The 24,294-nt window shown below is 42.5% G+C and overlaps 1 protein-coding gene across 12 annotated transcripts in view; it reads left to right on the top strand.

Moving 5' to 3' along the window:
* Nucleotides 1–24,047, top strand: part of LOC131310781 (uncharacterized) — a 38,630-nt gene extending 14,583 nt beyond the window's left edge. For 3 of the 12 annotated variants that reach the window (XM_058337978.1, XM_058337975.1, XM_058337976.1), the window contains 5 exons: nt 13,192–13,310; nt 15,922–16,074; nt 16,166–16,780; nt 17,325–17,401; nt 22,868–24,047. In XM_058337978.1, coding sequence (XP_058193961.1) covers nt 13,192–13,310; nt 15,922–16,074; nt 16,166–16,780; nt 17,325–17,401; nt 22,868–23,866 — 1,963 coding nt within the window. In that variant the 3' untranslated portion in view covers nt 23,867–24,047. Of the gene's footprint in view, nt 1–8,043; nt 8,208–11,031; nt 11,541–11,854; nt 13,079–13,188; nt 13,311–15,921; nt 16,075–16,165; nt 16,781–17,324; nt 17,402–22,867 lie in introns of those variants that run through there. The other 9 variants (XM_058337981.1, XM_058337980.1, XM_058337986.1 and 6 more) reach the window with 9 other exon arrangements.
* Nucleotides 24,048–24,294: the final 247 nt, after the last annotated feature.

Raw genomic sequence — 24,294 nt, 5'->3', positions numbered from 1 at the left:
CATCTTTAGATTCTGTAACTTTGACTGGACGGCTCCGGACATTTGGAGTTTGCTGTTCCAGGGTTTGTAGATGTTTGATATCGAAGCAGTAACTTTTTGTTTATGGATTGTTGCTGAAACCCATAATGCTTTGTGGATGAATGCTTTCTTTTCTTGAATGTTATCTTTGAAATGCTTGTATGATTGGTTTGCTCCTTGGGTTATGATGCCCCTGTTTCGGTGAGACTTGAAAAGTTTGTAGAAACAAGTTTGACCGAAGCGTTAACCGAAGAGTTTTGCCAATCGTCAAAGATGTTTAATCAAGAAAAAGTGATTTGATCCAAAGCCCCTGTTTCGAGGAGGGTCGGTAGGGACCGAATCAGAACCAGTTATTTAATGAATTTTGGGTTTGCACGCCCGTTTGTTGAATGGAAATAAGTCTAGCAAGCAAACGCGAGATGGTATTACTGCTTAGGGATGTAGGCCGGAGTCACGAAGGGATATGGCTTCTGCCATAGGTTCGGGACGCAGCGAGTCCGAGCAGTGGGAACCTTTTGGTGGGTCGGTATAAGGGGCTCGGGAGGAGACCGAGTATCCTTAAAGCGAGCGACCAGAAATCCAGACGACCGAAGAGGCCTGGGCGACTTGGTGGGAATTTTGTCCGAGGGTATCACCTATGGAAGAACAATATCCCTGAAGTCGGTATAAAACGGTCCGGGCAAGAACGGACCGAGTATAAGTAGTTTAAACAGTCAAAGTGTACGAATAGTGCCAAAGAGAGAATTCTCATTCAAACTCGTTGCAGTGCTGTCAATACATAAGCAAATTGCCTTCAAAACTTTAAAAGAAAATGCAACATAATAAAGACTAAGCGGGCTTTGGTAACCGAGCACTATCCGTAGAACTTCTTCAAGTTGTTTGCATTCCATGTTTTAGCAATGGGGAAACCATCCAACTTCTCCAATTTGTAGTATCCTGATCCGAGGTGCTTGAGAACTCGGTAGGGGCCCTCCCAATTGGGCATTAGCTTTCGCTTTTTGGATTTCTCCACTACTTTTTTCCATACGAGATCGTCAGGCCTGAATGACCTAAGGCGGACGCTTCGGTTGTAACCTTTTGCAACCTCCTGTTGGTATGACGCGAGCTTGATCCTTGCGTTCCTCTTCGGCTAAGTCGAGGTCCGAAGCAATGCTGTTGTTATCGACCGACTCATCAAAGTTTTCTGTAGGCATTGTCTGGAGTCCGACCCGGAGAGGGATGACCGCCTCCATTCCAAATGCCAATGAGAAGGGAGTGCGACCAGTGGATCACCGAGGCGTAGTATGGTAGCCCCAGAGTACGCTGGGTAGCTCTTCGGCCCACTTTTCCCGTCATGACTCGAGTCGTCGCTTAAGTCCAGATGAAATTGCCTTATTTGCAGCCTCGGCCTGTCCGTTACCCTGGGGGTAAGCCGGAGTGGATGTGTCCCATTTGATACCGTATTCGTCAAGTAGGGCCCGGTACTTATGCCCTGTAAACTGCTTTCCATTGTCTGTAATTATGGCGAACGGCACACCGAAGCGAGAGATGATGTTTCGCCATACGAAGCGGATGACGTCTGTTTCTTCAATGGTGACCAGGGGCTCGGCCTCGACCCATTTCGAGAAATAATCGGTTGCGGTTAAGAGGAACTTGAATCCATCCGGAGCGACTGGGAGCTTTCCAACGATATCCATGCCCCATTGGGAGAAGGGCCAGGGGCTGGTGAGAGGGCTAAGGTCCCGGGCCGGCTGATGGATAATGGGAGCGAACATCTGACACCTCTTGCAACCCTTGACGAACTCTTCAGAATCCTTCTTCATTGTCGGCTACCAATACCCCTGAGTGATGGCTCGGTGGGCGAGTGACCGTCCACCGGAGTGACAACCGCTGTCGCCGGCATGAAGCTCTTCGATGATGCCCGGAACTTGATGTGGGTGCGCAACCAATAAGTATGGCCCGGTAAATGATCTTCGGTAAAGCTTGCCGTTGGGATTGAGCCAGAAGAGAGCGGCTTTGTTACGGAATCGGTGAGCCTCCTTTTTGTCAGCGGGAAGGGAGTCATCCCTCAGGTAAAGGACAATTTCGTCCATCCAGCTCGGGCCAAGCTCTATGTTGAGTACTTCCTTTTGTAGATCTTCGAGCTCAAAACTGGGCTTATCAATAGAATTGAAGGAAATGGAACGGTGTCCAGTATATGAGAATGCCGAAGCGAGCCCTGCAAAGGCGTGGGCGTGGGCGTTTTGTTCCCTAGAGATGTGCTCGACTCTGATTGCTTTAAAGCGTTGAATGAGCTGGACTGCGGCGCTGAGGTAGGTACGCATGCGATCATCCCGAGCTTCATATTCCTCGGAGAGTTGGTTAACCACCAATTGGGAATCGCCGTAAACCACGAGTTCTTCGATGCCAATGGCGTCGGCAGTTTTGAGTCCGGAGATCAATGCTTCATATTCGGCCTCGTTGTTAGAGGCTGGGAAGTTGATGGAGAGTGAGCTTTCGTGCAAGACACCGGAGGGTGAGAGGAGAACGATGCCTGCACCTACGCCTCGGCTATTGGAGGCGCCATCGACGTACATTTTCCAAACATCTTGGTGAAAAAGCTGCCATGCTGTGCTAGGGTTGGCCTGGAGCAATGCCTCGGTGCTCGGGGTGGGAGCCGAAGCGAGTGTAGTGGGCGGCGTAAGCTCGGCGATGAAGTCGGCCAGCACCTGAGCTTTTATTGCTGTCCGAGGCTAAAAGTGGATTTCAAATTTGGCAAGCTCAACGGCCCATTGTGAGATTCGGTTGGAGAGATCTGCCTTCCGGAGGAGGGACTTGAAAGGATATTCGGTAAGGACGATGATGCGGTGTGATTGGAAGTAAGGAGCGAGCTTCCTGGAGGCTGAGATGAGAGCAAGAACGAGCTTTTCTAGTGGTAGATAACGCGTCTCGGCGGGAGTCAGTGTTTTACTGGAGTAATAGATTGGCTGGTGTTCCCGATCCTCCTGGCGGACGAGTACCGAGCTTACAGCGTGTGGAGAGACAGCTAGGTAGAGGAACAAGTCTTCCTGGTCCCGAGGGGTGACGAGGAGTGGAGCCCTAGAAATATACTCCTTTAGTCGTTGGAGGGCTCGGTCGCAGTCTTCTGTCCAATTGAAGCTCCGTCGGCTGCCTTTTAAAAGTGCGAAGAATGGCTGGCATTTATCCGAAGAACGGCTTATAAACCGATTCAGGGCTGCGGCCATGCCGGTCAAACGCTGAACATCACGCTTGTTGTGGGGAGCCGAGAGTTGATTAATAGCGCGAATCTGGGAAGGATCGGCCTCAATACCGTGTCGGGAGACGAGGTGTCCAAGAAATTTGCCGGAGCTGACACCAAAGACGCACTTCTCGGCATTGAGGTAGAGCTTGTGGTTCTTGAGTATCTCAAAGACTTCGGCGAGGTGAGTCAGATGATCGTCGGCGCGCAAACTTTTGACCACCATGTCGTCGGTGTAAGCCAGCATATTGTCGCCTAGCAACCGTTCGAACATCTTGGTTATCATTCGCTGAAAGGTGGCCCCGGCATTTTTTAAACCGAAGGGCATAACAAGGTACCCGAAGATGCCATGGGGGGTGATGAAGGCCGTGTTCTCGACGTCGCCTTCGCTCATGGCAATCTGGTGATAGCCCCGGTAGGCATCCAAGAAGCTGAGTCGCTCGTGCCCGGAAGTGGCGTCGACGAGCTGGTCAATACGGGTAAGGGGAAAGAAATCCTTTGGGCAGGCGTCGTTGAGGTTTGAGTAATCGACGCATACCCGCCATTTGCCATTCTTTTTCTTGACTACAATGGTGTTGGTCAACCACTTGGGATACTGGACTTCTCTGATTGCCCCTGCGTTTAGGAGTCGGTTGACTTCCTCAATAACGGCCTCGGAATGAAGAGGAGAGGACCGTCGTGCCTTTTGCAAGACCGGACGTTTGGCTCGGTCAATGTTGAGTTCGTGGCAAATGAAGGAGGGGTCGACCCCGGGCATCTCATATGGGGTCCAAGCGAATACTTCAATGTTCCGGTTGAGAAAGGCTACTGTGTCATTCCGATCAGTATCACTAAGTGAGGAACTGACAAGGAAGGAGCAGGAACCGTCTTCAGTTATTGGGATGGTGGCCACGTCCTCTATGGTTTTGTCGTCGGGGGATCTACCGACGTCTTCCAAAACTGGGGTCTCGGGGACTTCAATGAGATTAACCCGGGAGGTCTGCTTGTTACTTCGGACAGCGTTGATGTAGCACTTCTTGGCCGCAGCTTGATCTCCGTACAAGTCTTCCAGGCGCCCGTGAGTGCCAATGAAATGGACCACTTGGTGATAGGTGGAGGCAATCGCTTTAAGCCTATGCAACCAGGTGCGTCCGACAATTGCGTTGTAAGGGCTTGGGACGTCAACTACCACAAACTCCATTTCGAGAGTCACTAAGCCGGCACGGACAGGAAGAGTGATCATACCGATGGGCCAGACAAGAGCTCCGTTGAAGCCGATAAGAGGAACTTCAGAGGGACGGAGGTCGGTGTCGGGAATCTTCAGATCCTTGAACAGAGAGTAGTACATGACTTCGGCCGAGCTGCCCTGGTCTACGAGGACGCGACGGACGTTGAAAGTTCCGATGCGTAGTGTGACCACGAGGGCGTCATTGTGGGGAAGCTGGATGCGGTCGAGATCTTTCTCGGTGAATGTTATCGTCCATTTGGAACCGTCATCGGTTCTGGGGCGCTTCGGTTCGGGACCGACCAACATGACCTGTTTGGAAGAAGAGGCTTCGTTTAGATCGGCCCAGATGATGCGAGCGGCTTCGGGGTTTAGGAGACCGTGTATGACGTGGATTGTCTGGACCTCTTCCTCGGTGTTTGTTTCGGTCCGCTGAGCCCGGGCCGTCGTCTTCTCGTGATCGATGAAGTTGCCGAGGTGGCCACCCGTGACAAGCTGTTCCAAGTAGGCCTTGAAGGGCTTGCATGCTGTGGTGAAGTGACCTTGTTCGTTGTGGTAACTGCATCGGACGATGGGATTCTTGATTTTCCCATTTTCGGTTCCTAGCTTTTGATTTGGGAAGGAGAAAAAGGGTTGGTCCTTCACTTGATCGATGATCCGGTAGATGGGAATGGTGAAGACGGTTTTCTCAGCGTTGAAATCGCTTGGCTTCGGTCCCCTCCTCGGCGATTGCTTAATGGTGTTGACCTGTTTTTTTGGCGTTGAGACAGGTGCGGGGACCGGTGTGGATACCGAAGTGTTTAATGTCTTAGAACTCGTAGGCTTCCCAATGCCTCTCTCTGCCTTGGATTCGATGAGCTGACACCAGCCCTCAATTCGAGCCATAAGGTCCTTCATTGAGTTTGGCTTATGGCGAGCGAGGTCGTCGTAGACTTGCTCGTCCTGGGAGGTGAGACCGAGCTTGAATCCTCGGGCAGAGATGACGCCGTCGCAACCCTCTATCTCATTGAATAGTTCCCAGTAACGGTCGGCGTACTGCCGGAGCGTTTCGTCGTTCCTCTTGCGGAGGGCTAAGAGGGAATTGATCTCCTTCTCGTGCTTGTTGCTGGTTACGAATTGGGCCATGAAGGCATCGCAGAGGGAATCGAATGAAGAAATTGACCGAGCCGGGAGTTGATTGAACTAGGTGAGGCCCAGGTTGCCGAGGCTTGCAGAAAACACTTTGCACAAGAAGGCGTCGTCCGCGGGTTCATTCCGAAGAAATAGAGACATGACAGTTTTATATTGAACCAGATGAGTGTACGCCTCGGTCTTGCCGTCGTATTTGGCAAACTTGGGTTGGGTGAATCCCTTGAGGGGGGGGTGTAACCGAGTCGATCTCTCTCGTAAAGGGGGAGGTCGTGAGTCGTGTAAGCTGTGCGTCGCGATGAGGTCGGATCGAACGGTCGAGACCGTCTGGACGCTCGGTCGCTGTACGCTTCTTGGGGACAAGTTTGTCCAATCGTTCATATTCCTTTTTCTTTGGATCAACACTAACCGATTTCCTGGGAAAGCGCTCTTGGCGGTGATGGTGGTAGCTGTCCCGAGCGGAAGGCTCGAGGCGCTCGGTGATCGGGCTCCTGCTGTGTGCGCTGCCGGGGTGCGAAACGATGGGACTTCTGGCTCCGGAGCCCTTCAGGCGCTCGCGGTATCCTCTGGTCTGGATCTCTACAAGGCCGTCATCTCCCCTGGCTGCCCCTGTGAGGCTAGGGGTAGATTCCCGGCCTATTCTGCCCACTAGGACCGAGTGGGTGGAGGAGGCAGAGACGCTCCCGCCACCGAGCCTCTCAAAGGCCGATGGTCTCCTTCGAAGTTGCACAGGGGAGCGGGAACGGTCTCTGTGCAATGTGTCTTTTGGGGCTCGAGTGTCCGCCGCTCTTGGTGACTCGAGACGATCCTTGATTGAGGGGCGGGGTCTGTGCCCTAGCAGGCGACCGCCTTCGTGATTGCGAAAGGAGGTGTGACGGTCCTTTCTTCCGCCGCGACTCCCAGAGGAATGAGACGGGGAGATTTGGAGGAGGTGCTTGATCTCCGCCAACTCGTCTCGGACGTGTCTGTCGCGGTCCATCACCGTCGTGAGGTCGTCGATTTTTCGCTCAAGATGGCGGATGTAGGAGTGGAGCTCGGAGGATGGGCCTGGGTCTGGGATTGACGCTCTGGCGCCAACTCCGACGGATACATGGGTCTTTCCAAAGGCGGTTGCTCCGCCGGAAGCTAGGCTGTGGTCCACGAGGGAACCGAGCCCGTGGGCGGTACCACCGTGATGCGTGTCGTCGATGTCGACCATGTTCGATTCAGGAACGCTGAATGGAGCAGAGAAAGGGGAAGAGGTGAAAGTTGAAAGGGTGGCTAGGTCCCCAACGGAGTCACCAATTGTAGGGGTTCGATTTGGAGGGACCTTGACCTGAGTTAGTATTCCTCTTCTGTTGCTCCGTTCACCTGCCTCTGAACCTGCAACAAGTCACTAGGGCTAGAATAGCCCAGTGACCCTCCGACGATCAAGTTAGATCTCAGAGGAGGATATAGATCTAGGGTTAGGGAAAGATGGCATACCTCTTTAGGTTAGAGTCCCTTCGTATTTATAGACCTAGGTTTACTTGGGCTCCAAGCTAGCGCGTGAAGGATACGCTCGGGTAACTGCCTCGGATGACATCACAAATGACGGACCGGATAAGGCGGTTACGAAGCACATGGCCAAACCTGGCCTAGGTGATCCTATCTGCCACGTATCGCTCCTGGTCCCCTCTTGGTATGCTACATTCTCTCCAGAGACCTTAACGAAATGCTTGCTTCGGTGATACCCCGAAGCATTAACAGGAGACTCGACACCGAAGGAGGAGATAGAAGGATATACGCTATGGCCCGTCTGTACAGTCCCGCAGACCGTATCAATATGAGGCCTCGGTTGACGATGGTCTGGCCAGGTTACCGAAGCCATAACCGAAGCCTCCACAGATCTTGTTAATCAATTGAAGCACATTTAAAAAGGATCTTGGCAAGACAAATTTTGAGTGAACAAATTATGGGAGAGAAACAAGAGGTTGAAATATTCCATGCTCTATATTATCATGTTCATGGTCGGCTTGCTAAAAATCAGAAGATGGGACTATACTTTTGGAGGAGAGGCTAAGTGGAGCTCATTCGTAAAGTTCTCGTTCGAGAAAATTAATTTGAGATATAAAGTTGATGCAGACAAGTGCAAGTGTACCGAGATATTTTACTCGAACGGAAACTCAAGGACGAGTTTTGTTTTTAAAGCAAGACGGAAATGATGCACGACAAGATTTGGAAGATTTTATATTCTTATTATTCTAGTTTTAAATTTGGCTTGGAAAGTTTTTGTTAGCTAAGAAATATTGCATTTCTTTATTCGAGTTGATTTTGTTTTCCTATTTAATTAGGATTCTTTGTCTACAAGAATTAGGATTTTAGTTTTGGTAATTTTCTTTGTATCGTTTGTTATTGTGTCCAAGTCATAGTAGGACATTTTACTATCACAGATAGGATTGTAAGCATAAGAGGAAATTATTTTTTAATTGAGCTTACTCTTTTCCTTGTCTTCTAGGTGTTTATGCTTTTCTTGTGAATTCAAGAGCCCGTAAACTTGGACGAGATCTAGCTGAGCACAAATGTTAGAATGATATCTAGCCTATTCATAAAACTAGACCGATATGTTGTTTCTCCTTCGCTGTGATGCTGGATCACCAAGGTGCCATCCTAAAGTGACACGTGGTTATGGCATTCTATTCACTGCCTAAAAAATCATGTCCTTAAAATATAAATGTCATTATTTATCGTCTTTCTTAAAGAATAACTGAAGTAGGGGGCACATAAATTGAATGATTCTTTAGGCCTGCCTTGGCAGATGTCTATCGACTTTGATTTGGGGATATGGTTCCATGGCATGATGTTTCTTTGCTTCCTCAATTTTTGGATGTATAAGGGCTACTATTTCAATGGTAAAACTTTCTGTGAGCAGCCACTTTATGCATAAGAGAAGGTGGGCACATATTGTGTGTGCACATCTTTAGGATGAGTGAGCATAGTGGGGTGGTGGTTATGGTAAGTGGTTTTAAATTGATTACTATTTTGCCCATAACAATTATTTAATGGCAAGTTAAAAATAGTCATAAATACTTAATTTTTAGAGGGGCAATTATGAAAATCACTTTTGTAGCAGTGCTTCAAAAATGGAAGACACCAAACTGCTGCTCTCCCTCTATATATTAGAATTGATATTGCCAAAGGTAAACCTGTCTCCAGTCCTACCCGCCCATATCCCCATTGATTGAGGTGGGTACAATTATGGCTACACCACCTTGCTATGGGTTTATTAGGGAGGTGGTAACCATGTTAGGATGGGGTTGGGTGGAGAGGGGTGGCGGTGTTAATGATGTGGAGGGTAGGTGATTTCAAGAAAGGGGTGGGGGAAAAGCCAGAGATTGGCAAGGGATGGGGTAATAGGCGACTGTGGGTTGGGGGGTGGAATTAGGGAGGTTAAAGATGGGTAGTTTGTCGATTAGAGGGTGCACTCTGAGAAAGTAAAAAATTTGAAATTTTGAAGTGGGTGGATTAGGGCTGCACTATGAGATATAATATGGGTGTTCTTGGCTTAAAAATTCCATTCCCAAGAGATTTAGGCTAGTAAAAGTCAAGTTGTTTCTTGTTTCTTGATGCTCTCTAGAATTTGTTCATAAAGGAAAGGCTAGATAAGTTATTATGGAGAAAAAATAACTGCACTCGTTTTATTGTTAACGTTATACTGTATTTATTTATCTTTCTATCTCCATCCCGTTATGTTAATTCATACTCATTTGAAACCTACTTTCTAAGGATCTAATCAGTTTGCACCCAATTCGAATACTGCAAACTTTTTAAAATATTGCATTTATCTTAGTTAATGAGTTCACATTACTAGAGGTTCTGTTTTCATTGTAGTCGTTGCATTCACATTAACCTGAAAAGGTAATCTTGTAAAAGATTATGGGTCAATTTGAACTTTAGTCTGTTGTTTTGGAATTTGTAAAATGGCCCTACTATTCGTTCTGCAATTAGTGACGAAAGGATCAGATGTAATATTCAAAAGTTCGGGAAGATCTGATAAATTATGGAACTTAGTTAAATACAAATTTAAATGACGTTTTTTTCTTCAGTTTCTTTTCAAATTGAGGAACCGTTTTTCATGCCATGAGAGTGATTTCAAAAAAAGTTGGCAGTTTCTTACATTACAAATAAAAATAAGGAAAACAATTTCTATTCTCTTGGAAATAGTTCCAAATGTTTTGGGGGAAGAAAATAACATTATATTCTTCTGATACATTGAATTAGTTTCATTTTCTAATTTCTTACTCTATTGGAATCAAATATTTTGCTTATAGTACTTGATATTTTGGGGGTCCTCTAATTCCAACCAAAGTACTAGTGCCTTTCTAATTGTTCCTTTTAGCAAGATTGTCTTTAGATGAATACTTTGTGAATACATATAATATTGTAAACAAGAACAAGTAATAGTAGTGTCAAGAAAGCACAAGGTGAGCATGATTTCGTTATTTATGTAGATGTCTTTTCCTTGACATGGGAATGTAGTGGCAACTTCTTTTGTAGATTTGTAGAAACTATACACGAGGTAAGTATGATGGCCAATGATTGTATTCAGTAGGAGATTATCTCTACCTATTTAGTATTTAATCCAACATATTTCTTTTTGCTTTCCAACTCCTTGTATATCCTGCACATATAGGGAGTTGGGAAAAATTTCATGTGATTTGAGTTAATAGAATAGAAATTCCATTATGACTAAGATCATCTGTAATTATTCAATGAAGAATGAACCAACAATGTTATTTTAGATAAATGGGAAATTCGAAATGCTCTGGGATGGAAATGAAGGAATGTTGGCAATACCTCTCTGAAGTTAACTTTCGATGGCAAGTTTTTCATTTGATATCATGGTCTTGTTTAGGGATTGTTTTTTTGTTAACACTGGTGTTTGCCCAGTCTATGCGCACCTCGATTAATCCTCGGGAGACCAATGCCGCCATCCACTAGCAGGAAGCCCATTTAGAGTTGGGAGAAAGTCTCGTATGGACCGGCTCCATAAGATTGATAGCACCTGGGAGGTTTTGAACCTAAGACCTTACGGGGGAGCAAACCCTAAGTCCCAGGACTTGACCGCCAGGAATCCTTGAGGTTTTGTTTGCAATGTTATTTACACCTTCCCTCCCGAAGTGGATAACCATTTGGACGCTTTTTATTAGTCCCAATTTTTTTGTTCATTTTGAAAAGCAAAAGGGACAAAACCATTGATTTTCCACCTTTGCTCTTAGACGAGGGTTTTTTTTTTTTCCCGAAAGTTATAATCCCTACTTTCCCATTTGTTGGTGGCCCCTTCTGGGGATTCCAATTGTTTTTTTGGGTAAATATGGGGATTCCAACTTTATAAGGAAACAACATCATTGCACTTGTCATACTTGATTTTCTCTTTTTACCCTTCAACTCTTTTATGAACATCATCATTACTTTTTTTTGTTGCTAGTAATTAATTTAATTGTAGGGTAAAAGAGTGAACTCATCAACTTTTGCCCATTACTTTTGAATTGAGATAATCTTATTGGGACAACAAAGAGTGGCCGAAAGGACCAACAAATGGGGACAGAGGGAGTAAATTAATTTGAGTAATGATTGTGTCCCCTAAAACTTTTAGAATCCCTAAAATGTCATCCATTTTGGGACGGATGGAGTAACATATAAGAGTCGCTAAGTAAACGTTTGGCAGTTCAGGATGCTTTCCAGAGTAGGAGCTAGTTTCTCATTTTTCCGGGAGTTCTTTATCAACAAACCTGTGGCGTCTCGGAGAATTTATCCAACTTCAATGTGATAAGATCATAAGAAGAGTTGAAAAGCAGCTGCTGGAAAAAGTTTCTGTAAAAGGAAATTCCAGTCATCTTCAGCATGGCTGTTGTGCACTTCTGAACTCGGTCTGCGTCAGGCCTCCGAAGGCGGATGATCTATTGACAAAGCTATATGGAAGAAACAAAATCTCATGATATATTCCTCGTTAAGGTAATCGAAACTAGGTATTATGTGTGCTTTTCGTGTATGTTTATGGTTTTACAAAGCGGTATTGCGCCTGAGACAAAATGTGAGTTTTGTGATAGACATCATGTGTGTTTAACGTTGCAAAGGCAAGTTTAACCCCATACATCCCTGATAGGCGGATCTTTGAAGTGACAGATTAACAGAAGTAAAACTGATGAAGAAAGAGGGTTCAGCTATATCTTTTAGTACAACATTTTTATTCATTCCTCATTTATTTCGTCCATTTATATCACAATTGAAGCATAAGTAAAGCCCTTCAGCAGAATTCTTATTTCAAGTAACAAACCTTCTAGGTGAAAGAAAAGACTTCATATATGAATCTGGAGATCCAATTTATCTATGGCTCGTCTATTCTCAAACTAGTTCCCTTGAAAGGATATTTGCTACCTATAGAGTTGTTATGAGAACATTAAAGGAAACAATGAGTCAATGATGATACAAGTAATGTCATTAATGGTACCAATTCCATACAAGATACTACTCTAGTTGTTAAACTCATAAAAACTGAGATGATTTAAGGTCAATAAATCCTAGTTATTTCTCTACCAATTATTCTTTCAAGTGGTCCCTAAAACTATGTTAATTATTGTTCACTTCTGAAATGAATAATGTGGTAGAAACATTTAACTAAGCTACTCCCATGCACTTTAAACCTGATAGAAATGTCATTAATGATGGGTTAATTTAACCCCCAAGGGGTGGCGTGGTGGTCAAGACCTGGGACTTCCCACCTAGGTCTCTAGGTTGAAACCTCCTAAGTTGTATCAACTCGTGTGTGGTCATTCTATAAGGGAATTTGCCTCGGCTTTAAATGGCCCCCCGGTAGTGGATGGCGAGATTGGTCCCCTAGGAACTAGTTGAGATGCACGTAAGTTGGCCCGGACATCCCGAGTTATCAAAAAATGATGGGGTTAACTTGAATGGTTTGAATGGTATGCATAAAACTGTGGACTACATTTGTAACAGGTTAAATTGGTTGTTTTCAGGGTTTCCTTACCATCTTTATCCCGAGGACACCAGCCTTACCTGTTCTTTTCTGTTTTTTCTGTGGGCTTGTAAAAAGAACAAAATTCAATCAGCAGTCAGAATTAAAGCAACAGTCAACACCAAAACAGACCTTTTGGCTTTGTTCATGTGAGATGTGTTAAGATTTCAGATTACACTTCCCATGGGTGATTCCCTCTCATCACCTATTGAAATTATTCAATAGTCTGAGAGCACCGCCATGTGGTGCTCCGGACCACTCTACAACCACATATTCTCACGGGGTCCACGATTAAGTGTATGGACCCTACATAAATGTGTTGTTCTTGAGTGGTCCAGACCCGGATTACGGAATAATTACTCCATGACGAGTGTGGACCTATCCATGTGTTTGTAGATAAGTGGCTCCAGAAGGGTACCCCACCTTTCACCTTTGTATTGCAGGTTGGCGAAATGCTGTAGACATGTTTATTTATCTCTCCCCATTGGGATGACAGTTTCAAGCACATTAACACACAGTGATGCACATCCCTTCCTGACGACTTTTTCACTTTATCTAGGGTTTTTAATTCTTGTTTCTAGCTTTCTTCTTCTCTGGATTAGAGGTAATCTTTACCAAAATGTGTAGCAGGAATTCAAAAAGTTGTCTAGTCCCTGAGGTTGTTCGCGGCCTCCGTGTGTTGCTGGTAGATGGGGATAGTTCTGCACTCGTGTACATAGCATCAGTGCTTGAGGAACAATTGTACAACGGTAAAATCAACCAATGACGATTGTGCTTATTTCTATTTTGTAGATATGATTTCGGTAGCATCTTGTTTTGTGCTATAGTGATTAGCATTTGATGATCTTGATCATGTCTATGCATGCTTGTTACTTTTGTTTCCATTTATATATTTTTTTAAGCGGAAGATGTTTCTGTGTAAATCTGTAATCCACAGTGCAGTTACATGGACGAAGATTTGGGGGGAACATTTTTTCAATGACAAAGAAGCAACGGTTATTTGGATATAACTTTTGAAAAAAAACCCGCGAAACTATGTTTTTTTTTTAATTCCGAATCTGGTAAGGTGTTTTCTATTTTAACAGGGGAAACAAGGGGAAATAATAAATTGTTGTTCATTTCTTCTTTCTTTCCCTTTTGATGACACGACATCACAGCTCAATTTAACATAGATGATGATCTTGGTCATGTTGATGCACGTGTGTGACTTTTGTTCCATTTGTTTTATGAAACAAAGATGTTGGCTCTTCCAGAAAATTGTCATCTATAGTGCACTTGCACAAACTGAGGTTCCACGGTAACAATTTTGAAAATGGCAGAGAAGCGATGGTTATTTGGATTTAAAAAAACCCGCAAAACCACGTCATTGTCGAATCTGGAAAGTTGTTCTCTGTTTAATATGGGAAGAAGGGGAAATATAAATTGGAGTTCATTTCTTGTTCTTTCTTTCCCTTTTCATGTCACGTCATCATGGCTCGATTTAAAATGGACGAGGATCTTGATCATGTTGATGCATGTGTGATTTTGTCTTTTTCCTGATTGGCGTGTGTGATTTTGTTTCTGTTTATCTTTTTAAAGAAAGATATTGGTTCTTCCAGAAAATCTGTCATCCACAGCGCACTGCACGAACTAAGGTTTCACTGTACTTTTTCTAAATTAATGGAAAAGTAATGGTTATTTGGGCATAAATTTGGAAAAGAAAAACCGCAAACCATGCCATTGACGAACAAGTCTAAAAGTTGTTCTCTGTCGAATAGGGAAGCAAGCAAAAGAGAAATCGATGTTCATTTCTTGTTCTTTCTTTCCCTTTTCATGTCAGTATGTCACATCATAAGGACTCGATTAAATTTGTAGAATGGCCAGCTTACACAGAGCTGATGGAATGTTTGTAATTACTTTTATTTTTCCATGGAGCTTCTACTGTTGCAGAAGATCTGAAACAGGACAATCTCCACATATTTTGATCTCTTTTATGTTTCGTTACGATTCTACCAATTTATATGCAGTGCTGAATGATATGCACTGAAACTAGTCATGTCTATGCAGGTGATATGTAATTTTTAGTCCCATTCTTTGATGAATGATGCGGGTTCTTCTTTCGAAAACCAGTGACCTGGTGTGTAGTACCTTAGTTAGTGCTGAATGCGACCATCTCAAAAATATAAGAACTGTGAAACCATGTCATTGCGCTAATAAACTTGTAAAGTTGTTTTTATTTACGTACGGGGAAGTTGAAACACTTTCACTTCCTTTAATTTCCTTTGTGTGTCGCCTCATATGAAACACTTTCTTTTCCTTTGATTCCCTTTGTGTATCACCTCATATGAAACACTTTCTTTTCCTTTGATTCCCTTTGTGTATCACCTCATATGACTTGGTTAACCAGACGACATGCTCTCAAATTGATGGCATGCTATAGTTATGTCTTGCTGTTTCTCTACTCCAAGAATAAAAGTGGGAAGTAATCATGTAAAAAGATAACTCTGCAGCTTTCATAGTTTCTTTTGCTTTATTTCTAGCTTATTTCTATGGATGTTTATCTCAACTTAGATTTCCAAGATTGCATGAATCAAAAGAAAAAAATCAAGGCTTGAAAAGTGAGGTGGAAATTTTGAAAGGGCTTTGCACTTGGTAAAGGAGAATACCTTTTTTTTCCCCGATAACCAGGTGCCCAGGCCAACCTCGACTAATCATGGGGACCATAAACCACCATCCACTAGAGGGGGCCCCACTTGAAGCCGGGCCAAAATGAGGATACTTATACATGACGATAGAAATGATACAACGAATATATTTGTGTGGCCAACTTTGCAATTAAGTCAAAGATCTTTTAGATTTATTTGAGGATGTCAACTTATATTTTGAGATTGCTGAATCAAACGAAAATAATGAAGGCTTGAGAAAAAGTGAGGTAAAATTTTCACACGGGCTTTTGTCGGAGAGCATGGTAAAGGAGTTTACTTATAAAAGATCATTAAAAACGATGCAGTGAATGAAATAATGTTGCCATTTTGCAATTAACTCAAACAGCTTGTCACAAAGACCTAATTACTTGTGTTTTATTCAAAGAAAAAGGAACTAATTGACTCTTCAAACCCCATACATTACTATTTGTGTACCGGAACCTAAAAGCAAAGGTCTTCATTTGGTGATGTTATCTTCTTTATTATTATTATTTTTGTTGTTGTTGCCATAGTGGTAATTTCAACATCCTAACTTGAGATATTTATGCAAATGATTTTTCCATCGCGGTTACTTCCTATTGATTTGATCTATGCTTGCCTAATAGTCTTCAAGGTACGTAAGTTTGTGTGCATTATCAGATTACCTGAATGTTCACTGTTTGATATATTCTTTCAGTTAAAACCACAAAATTTCCGTCGGTTGCATTGTCCATGATTCAAGAAGGGGAGAATGAATTTGACCTAGTTATGGCCGACATCGGCATGAAGGGAATGGACATCTTTACGTTTCTCAAACGCGTACTTGTTAGAAGTGATATGCCAATCATCTGTGAGCTCATTGTCTTTTCTAGTTAAAGACTACTATGGTATTAAATTGTTTTGTCCTGCAAATTTTCTTGTTAACTATTTTTTCTATGCAGTTATGTCCTCGGACGAAGACTTTGATTTGGTCACAAAAGCCCTATGTGAAGGGGCATGCTTCTTTCTTCACAAACCTATTCGTAGGTGGGACATAATTAATGTATGGCAACATGTCTACCGGAAACGAACTTTTTCCCAGAAAATAGGAAGCCGAAAAGGAGATCTTGGGAAAGAGGTCCCTGAAAATGATCCTCGTGGCAATAAGATCACTGTGGTGGATAGTTCGTTTAAGAATATCGAAAGAAATGACTTTCTTGGCACGGGCAATAAAACTACATCGATTGACAGAAGGGGAAAGAGTAGGATTGAAGTTGAGGGGGGATTACGTAAAGTTTGCGTGAATCAAGATCAAGAATCGCCACGTGAAGCACGAATCTCAAGCGTGGAAAGGGGAAACCAAGGGATGCCCAGTAGAAAAAGAGGGATTGGCACTAGTTATGGTGGAAGAAGTGAAGAGAGAAGTGATTTCAAGGGCTTGGAATCAGTTGAGGATGGTAGTGAAGGGAAAGACTCAGATGATGATAGCAGCAGCCTCAAGAAACGGTCACGTATGAAATGGACTCCTTCCCTTCATCTCAAGTTCTTGGACGCTGTTAGTTCAATGGGGGATGGAAGTAACATCACTCTTTCACTTACGTCTAAGTTTCTAAGACTTTGTATTGAATTCATAGCTTTGTCACATGAATTCGTAAGATCACCTTGAAATCTCATTACTAAAAATGAGACTCATTATAAGATTGATTTGTGGTGATGCTTTGAATTATATGACAAGTGTTATGAATCCCATAAAACTGTTATGAATATACTAGGGAGTCCAGACCATATGCACCCAAACTGAGATGTGTATCTTCGGACTTGCCCCTAGATATCATTACGCAATTCAATTTCACAGAACAATTTAATACAGCGTCTAGAAAACAAAACACTCCATTCCTTTTCATTTTCGAGTGTAAGTATTTTTCTTATTATCGAAAGCATCGTTTTGGAAGACTGCGCCAAACTTGTTTTAATGAGAACATAAATAGATAAGAAATAAAACATTAAAGAACAGGCCTAGTTTTTTAAAACCTTGTGTATATTCTTTCCTTTTTGTACAACTGATAAAGTAATCCTGTGAGTAAAATGCTGAGTTGTTTGTGTTTGATTTTCTTATTGTAGAAGTGCACCCCAGAACTCTACTGAGGAGGATGAGTCAGCCCGAGTTGTCACTTTGCCACGTTGCTAGCCATCTTCAGGTAATTTTCATAAACTACATTGCAAAATAATTTAACTACCATCTTTATTATTGCCTTCATCTTATATTAATTTTGTGGAGGCTGATTTTTTTACCTTCAATAATGATGGGATTTACTCCTTGGATGCTGATTTGGAAGACATGATTAGCTGCTGATAACTTGTTCTCTCTGCAAGAAAAAACTCCGTGAGGGACAATCTGGCTGGTGGGATTCGGTCAAGCTAGTTTCCTCTTAGGGCCAACTGCTGAACACACATTTTTTCGGAGAACACCTAAATGCAGAACCTAAAGCCAGGAACACAGAGAGAGTATTGCTCACAGGAGAGAATATATCATTTCCTGATCCCTTCTTCTCTAGTTCTCTATTTGCTTCTCCTATTTATAGGCGAATGGGCTAGCCACCTTCAGGCCGGTTATCTCATTGTTACCCATGGTCAAGAGTCATCATTACTGTCCTTTTCTGAGTTTTTTGCGTATGGCTCGGGAAATACCCATGCGTCTACCGGTCAAATTTCAGTCCCTTTTGATTGGTTGACGTACATAAGCTGATAGTTTTGGAGGCGCACGACCTACCGATTGACAACTGTCAGTTCTTCATGCTCTGTTTCCCCATCTGAGAAGCCCTCCTCCTTGTCAGATCAAGGAGTAGTATCACCTTCAAACTGGGTATGGTGTGGATACATATCTAATATTTAGCAATGAGAGCAACATATGCCGAGGTCCTATCATCGTCTCGGTGCTGGAGTTTCCATGTGTCTAGATCCCCCCCTTGGCTCTTCACTTCTATGGGTCCGATGGCTAGTCCTCAGGATTCTTATTCTAGGATCCACCTTCTCGTCGGACAGTTGATCGTCCGACAACTTACAAAGGGTCAGTTGCCTTCTGGCCGATTGCACAAAGCCAAGCAATCCCTCAATTCCTTCCTTATTCATTTTCCCGTTAATTTCCTTTGGCTTTTTACTTATAAGTCCATATATTAATTTCACCCCTTACAATGTTTGTGTCTATTACTAGTAGTATGATGTTTTCTTTTTTTGGATCGACTCGTATTATGCAGTTATGGAGCGATCAGGGCTTAGCTGATTCATGTGATAAATTCCAGTTTTCCTATTTCAGTCCTTAAACATCCCGTCTTCATCACAACCGATATCAATTCTTTCTGCATTTGTACAGGGTTTTACCTTGGATAGGTAATAGAAGGTTTTGTAGGTATAGCTCAGACTGATGTAGGTATACATAGATACTTTTTCTAAGCATGAGCTTTTTTTTGTATATCTAATCTAGCCTAATTGGTGAAACTAAATCTGACACGAAACCCATTTGTGAAGTGGTCCATTCTACTTTCCTATGCATATATAGGACCTGTTTGATGGCTGTTCTATGGAATGGGTTCAGATTGCTATGGGAGCCCGCTCCCATAGCATCAGTAACAGTCGTTTGTTTGAATTTTTTGAGGGCCGGCATATTAGCCCGGGGATTTTGATTCCCAAATTGGGGGATTGGCAATTGGGGTGGTGAAGATCAAGTGTCTATTCCTTTCACAGAATCAAGCTCTCGGGAAAAGGCCTACATGACAGAACAAAAAAACGGCAATAATGGGTTTAGAGCGGCAGGCAATTGAGTCTTAAGACATGCCTTCGCGGTTTTATTTGAATTAGGGCGTTACATGAGTGGCTTCTTTCGAGAAAGCAGCTGAAAAGACAGAAGCTACAGGAAGACCCAACAGCAAGCACCCCACCCCATACGACTAGTGGGGCAGGCATTGAGATTGGTTTTGTAATGCCTGGCTTAATTCTCCCAAAAAGGAAGAGCAGCAAGCTGAGCTGCCTTGGCTGCTAAAACTAGGAAGGCAACTGCCTCGCTTCCCGTAACTCAATTAGTGGATTCTACGAGCAACTGGATTGGTAGTCCAATGCGGAGCATTGAGAGGTTTTTTTTTTTTTTGAACAACATTAAGAGGTAATGGGTACATTATTGCATTAGTCCTCACTCCTCAACCAAAACAAGCACGGCTATAGCAATGGATACCTCCAATCTGGAATAAATAAAATGTGGGACCCTATGTAGCACGGATACAGATACGGACACGGACACGGGTTTTCTTAAAAAATGGGGACACTTACATGACAGGGGTATGACAAAATAATAAATAAGTAAATAATATTTATTTTATACCAATGGAAATATAGTTAGATGTAAAAGCATGAAAGCTCAATATGTTTAAACAATTATCTTCTATACATCATATTATACTTTTAACCCAAAATATTTGAGGTAATACAAATTCCCCCCCCCCCCCCCCCCCCCAAAAAAAAAAAATGCATATTTAACCCTTGTCGCTTCCCCATATGTGTCCCCGCCGTGTCCCTCCCATGTCCTGCCATGTCCCCCTAAAAAAATTATTTAAATTTATTGGACATGCCTCATGGCATGTACCATACGTATTTTCTTATTTCAATCCTTAAACATCCCCATCTTCATCACAACCGATATCAATTCTTTCTGCATTTGTATAGGGTTTTACAATTGATAGGTAATGGAAGGTTTTGTAGGTATAGCTCAGACTGATGTAGGTATAAGTAGATATTTTCCCTTAAGCGTGGGCTTTTTTTTTGAATATCTAATCTATCCTAATTGGTGAAAACTAAATCTGGCACGGAACTCTTTTGTGAAGTGGTCCATCCTACTTTCCTATGCATATATTGGACATGTTTGATGGTTGTTCTATGGAATGGGTTTAGATTGCTATGGGAGCCCGCTCCCATAGCGTCCATAGCAATCGTTTGTTTGAATTTTTTTCAGGGTCGGCGTATTAGCCCGAGGATTTTGATTCCCGAAATGGGGGATTGGCAATTGGGGTTGTGGGGGTGGGATTGGTAGTCCAATCTGGAGCATTAAGAGGTTTCTTTTGAACAGCATTAAGAGGTAATTGAGGGGCGGAAATCCCTTCTATTAGGACCGTTCATTTAGTTCCTTTGAGCTACGCCAGTACATGACTGAGTGAATTCTTGGGTACATTATCGCATGAGTCCTCACTCCCCAACCAAAACAAGCATGGCTACCTCCAATACAGAGCAAATAAAATGTGGAACGCTATGTAGCACGGATACAGATACGGATACTAGGGCTGCACAAAAAATCCGGTGAATTGTGAAACCGGTCCGGACTGAACCGATCCGTGCCTTTTGGATTAGGTCCATGGATTAACGGTCGGGACACAGATTCGACAATTAAAAAACCGTGAGATATGGATTAGGATTGGATTTTCATTTAAAAACCATGGATTAACCGAACCGGACCGTGAGATATTTAAAAAAATAAAAAATATATAATATATACGTAACATATAGTAAATAATTATAATTTTACAACTCTAGAAAAGGTTTCTCTTAATCCAATTCTAGAATGAGATTTAGATATATATATATATATATATATATATATATATATATATATATATATATATATATATATATATATATATATATCGGGGCGGTTCAATGGACAACTATTTAGACACCTAAAAAAACACCTCATAGTTCCCGATCAAATTTTGATGATCCGAGCCGCTCAATGTGATCAGAACGTGATTTTACGGGTACCTGCGAAAAATCAGCAAAAATAAAAGACCGAAAAGGGCTTGATCTGAGCATTTTTTAGCTTCGATTTAATGAACGGTTCAATTAAAAACTACTTAAAACAAGCACTTTCCGGTCACTTTTTTTGCTAATTTCTCACGGGCACCCTTAAAATCATATTCTGCACACATTGAACGGTTCGGATCATAAAAATTTGATCGGGAACTATGTGATTGAGATTTGGGGTGTTTTTTTAGGTGTTTAAATAGTTGTCCGTTGAACCACTCCGTGTGTGTGCGTGCGTGTGTGTGTGTGTGTATATATATATATACACACACACACACACATATTGTCGGTTGCCCTGGAGAATGGAAGATCTACTTTGATGTTTTGTTTGGTTAAGTACTTTGCTGCTTTTTGTTTGGAATGAAACCCTTGGATAAATACTTGGATTTGGTTGATATTTTTTGTTTAGAATGTAACCCTGGGATAATGCTCAGATTTGGTTGCTTTGATGTAATACTTGGATACTACTTTAATGTTTTTTCTTTGCTTAGATAGTTGGAACTTAGGTTGCTGGAAGGTGGAATACCATGTAACGCAATCAAGTATTTGATACATGGTTTAGGTTGCTGGAATGTTTAGGTTGTAGATTGCTTAGTGTTGCAACCTCATCAGTCTTTTCAAACTTGTGGAATTTGATATCTGGCTTAGGTTTTTACATTTTTAGGATATGGAATCAAGTATTTGTAGGTCATGAAGAATTTGGTTGATGTTAAATCTGCGGATAAAACCGGAACCGAACCGTGAGACTTTTGGTTTGGACACGGATTGCATTTTATAAAAACCGTGACTTGTGGATTAGGATTGGATTCATAGGAATCCGATCCGATCTGGAACGTGCACAACCCTAACGGACATGGATACGGATACGGGATTTCTTAAAAACTGGGTACACGGACACAACAGGGGGTACGACAAAATAATAAATAAGTAAATAATATTTATTTTATACCAGTGGAAATATAGTTAGATGTAAAAGCATGAAAGCTTCAATATATATATAAACAATTATCTTCTATACATCATATTACACTTTTAACCCAAAACAAAAATAAATAATAAATAAATTGCATATTTAACCCTGCCGTGTCCCCATATGTGTCCCCGCCGTGTATCCCTAAAAAATTATTTAAATTTATTGGACACGTCACATGGCATGTCCCATACGTATTTTGCCGTGTTCCCGGGGACACCGGGACATGCCGGCCTTTAGGAGTATCGGTGCTTCGTAGGTTGGACCAAACCACCAACTTCACTACTAATCCCTTCTCATTACCAATCCTGACCCCAATCCCCTATGAGAACTACCAATGCCCTTCAACTTACAACACTTGTCAAATGTTCGAAGAGGACTTTGAAACTACCATTTTTGCAGGTTAGAGCTGATATCTAATCATTTGTTCTGCTTGGGGGCTTACCCACTTAAATGGGTAAATGGCTAATGTATGTGCAAGTATATCCACCTTTGGCTAATCTCCTTATTTGTTTTGACCAGTAAATGTTTACGAGTCAACTCAAACCCAACCATTTCCAGCAAAAGAATCACCCGTTCCAGTAAAATGGAAAAAATTGGCCCTGTTTTTTTCTTTCGATCGGAGCCCTTGTTGATTTGATGATCTCTCCTCTTTATCTTATTTAAAACACAACTACATGGGTGGGTCCCAGTAATTTGGAAAAACGATATCTGCAAGCTTTTTTTAAGCTTGTAATAAAATTTCAAACTTTCTATTTTGCCATACTAAAGCCATAAATGTCATGTATTCTTCGTTCTCATTTGGCATTGATGTTCTGTTTTTGTACTAATGAGAGTAATCTTTGTTATTCAGAAATATAGAGAACTAGTGAACAAGATTAACTCTTCAACTGTTATCCATGTATTCCAACAGGACATGCCTGCATCACCATACAATTTCTACGGTGCAAACGGGTTTACCACGGGAATATTGGACCAACATGATCCTACGATGCAAACACAAGGAGTATTTAACTATCCCCACTCTCTAATTGGAGCTGCCACGCTACATTTCGGTGCTAGTTCAATGGGTCAAAACAATTGTTCGTCATTAGGAGGTCACATGCAAGATCCCCCTCCCCCAGGCTACAGTGTCCCATTGTACCAAAAACGAGGTAAACCTCCAAATAGCGACACACCAGCTCATTACACCATCAAATCACTTCAAAAAGCATTGAAATCTGCCAGTCTGTCTGCAAAAAGGGATTCATTGTTGAGTGTGAATAACATGTTTAGTGCACCAGTTCACGCTGCAAACACTGGGGAGCTGCCAATTCACGTATCAAATGGATTAAACTTGACTGGTCCAAATGGTACCGATCTGATCGGTAATGCTAACGAAATATATAGTCATGAAAATCAGCAGCTGCTTGGACTTGATTGGAGCACCCAGAATTTTACTCATTGGAGCCCTGTTCAGGGTTGTTTGAGCAACAGGACCGGTATATACCAGTCTGTTGATGTGCTTCCTGATGTGCCCCAACAAGTAGTAGACCCTTTTGATCAAGATTTGAATCCTCCTACTCCTTCACAGTACTTGCAGAGTCTTGATCAGTTAGCAGCCCAAGAGACAGGCTACTTTGAGGGGCAAAGTAGTAATTCTAGCTGTGGTCGAAGTTCGAGCAGCTTTGCATCCAACCAAGAGCTGATCCCTCCAAACCCTGGAAGTTTCTGTGATTTGCTGAAACTACTTGAAGGAGGTCAAGAAGAGTCGAACCGTGAGCCGGAAATTGCGGAGGATGATTTTGACAGGTACCTTGAATGGTTCTGCTCTCCTGATTGTGGAAATGACATCTTATATAGGTGTCCTTAATTAAGTAATTAATCCTAGTAAAGTATGAAAAGAACTGTTGCTGTAATCTAAGGAAGTATTTGCATCTGGACTTCTGGAGTACTAACTACAATGTTAATCATGTTTGGTACATTTATTCTGACAAGGACTTCACTTCTTATGTTTATCTATTTAATGACATACTACTTCTCTTCCCATAAAATTTTTCTATTGTTGTTTCACCTTTATTGATACATGCAGTATGCAATAAATATACACAAGTATATTCCATAATTTGTCCCAAATGTGTCGTCTCCCCCATCTTATCGAAATGTATTAGAGTGTCTTGTGTCTGTGTCATGTGACTCGTGCCATGTTTTGTGTGGGTGGTGGCTATGATCTATATGACATTTGGCTGAGAGGAATGCAAGGATTTTGAGCAACAAAGCCAATGATCAGGTAGCCTTGTT

The sequence above is a fragment of the Rhododendron vialii genome, chromosome 12a, assembly GCF_030253575.1.
Source record: "Rhododendron vialii isolate Sample 1 chromosome 12a, ASM3025357v1".
NCBI classification, from domain to species: domain Eukaryota; kingdom Viridiplantae; phylum Streptophyta; class Magnoliopsida; order Ericales; family Ericaceae; genus Rhododendron; species Rhododendron vialii.
Note: the sequence above shows the minus strand (reverse complement) of the source record. Positions and strands in the feature narration are given on the sequence as shown.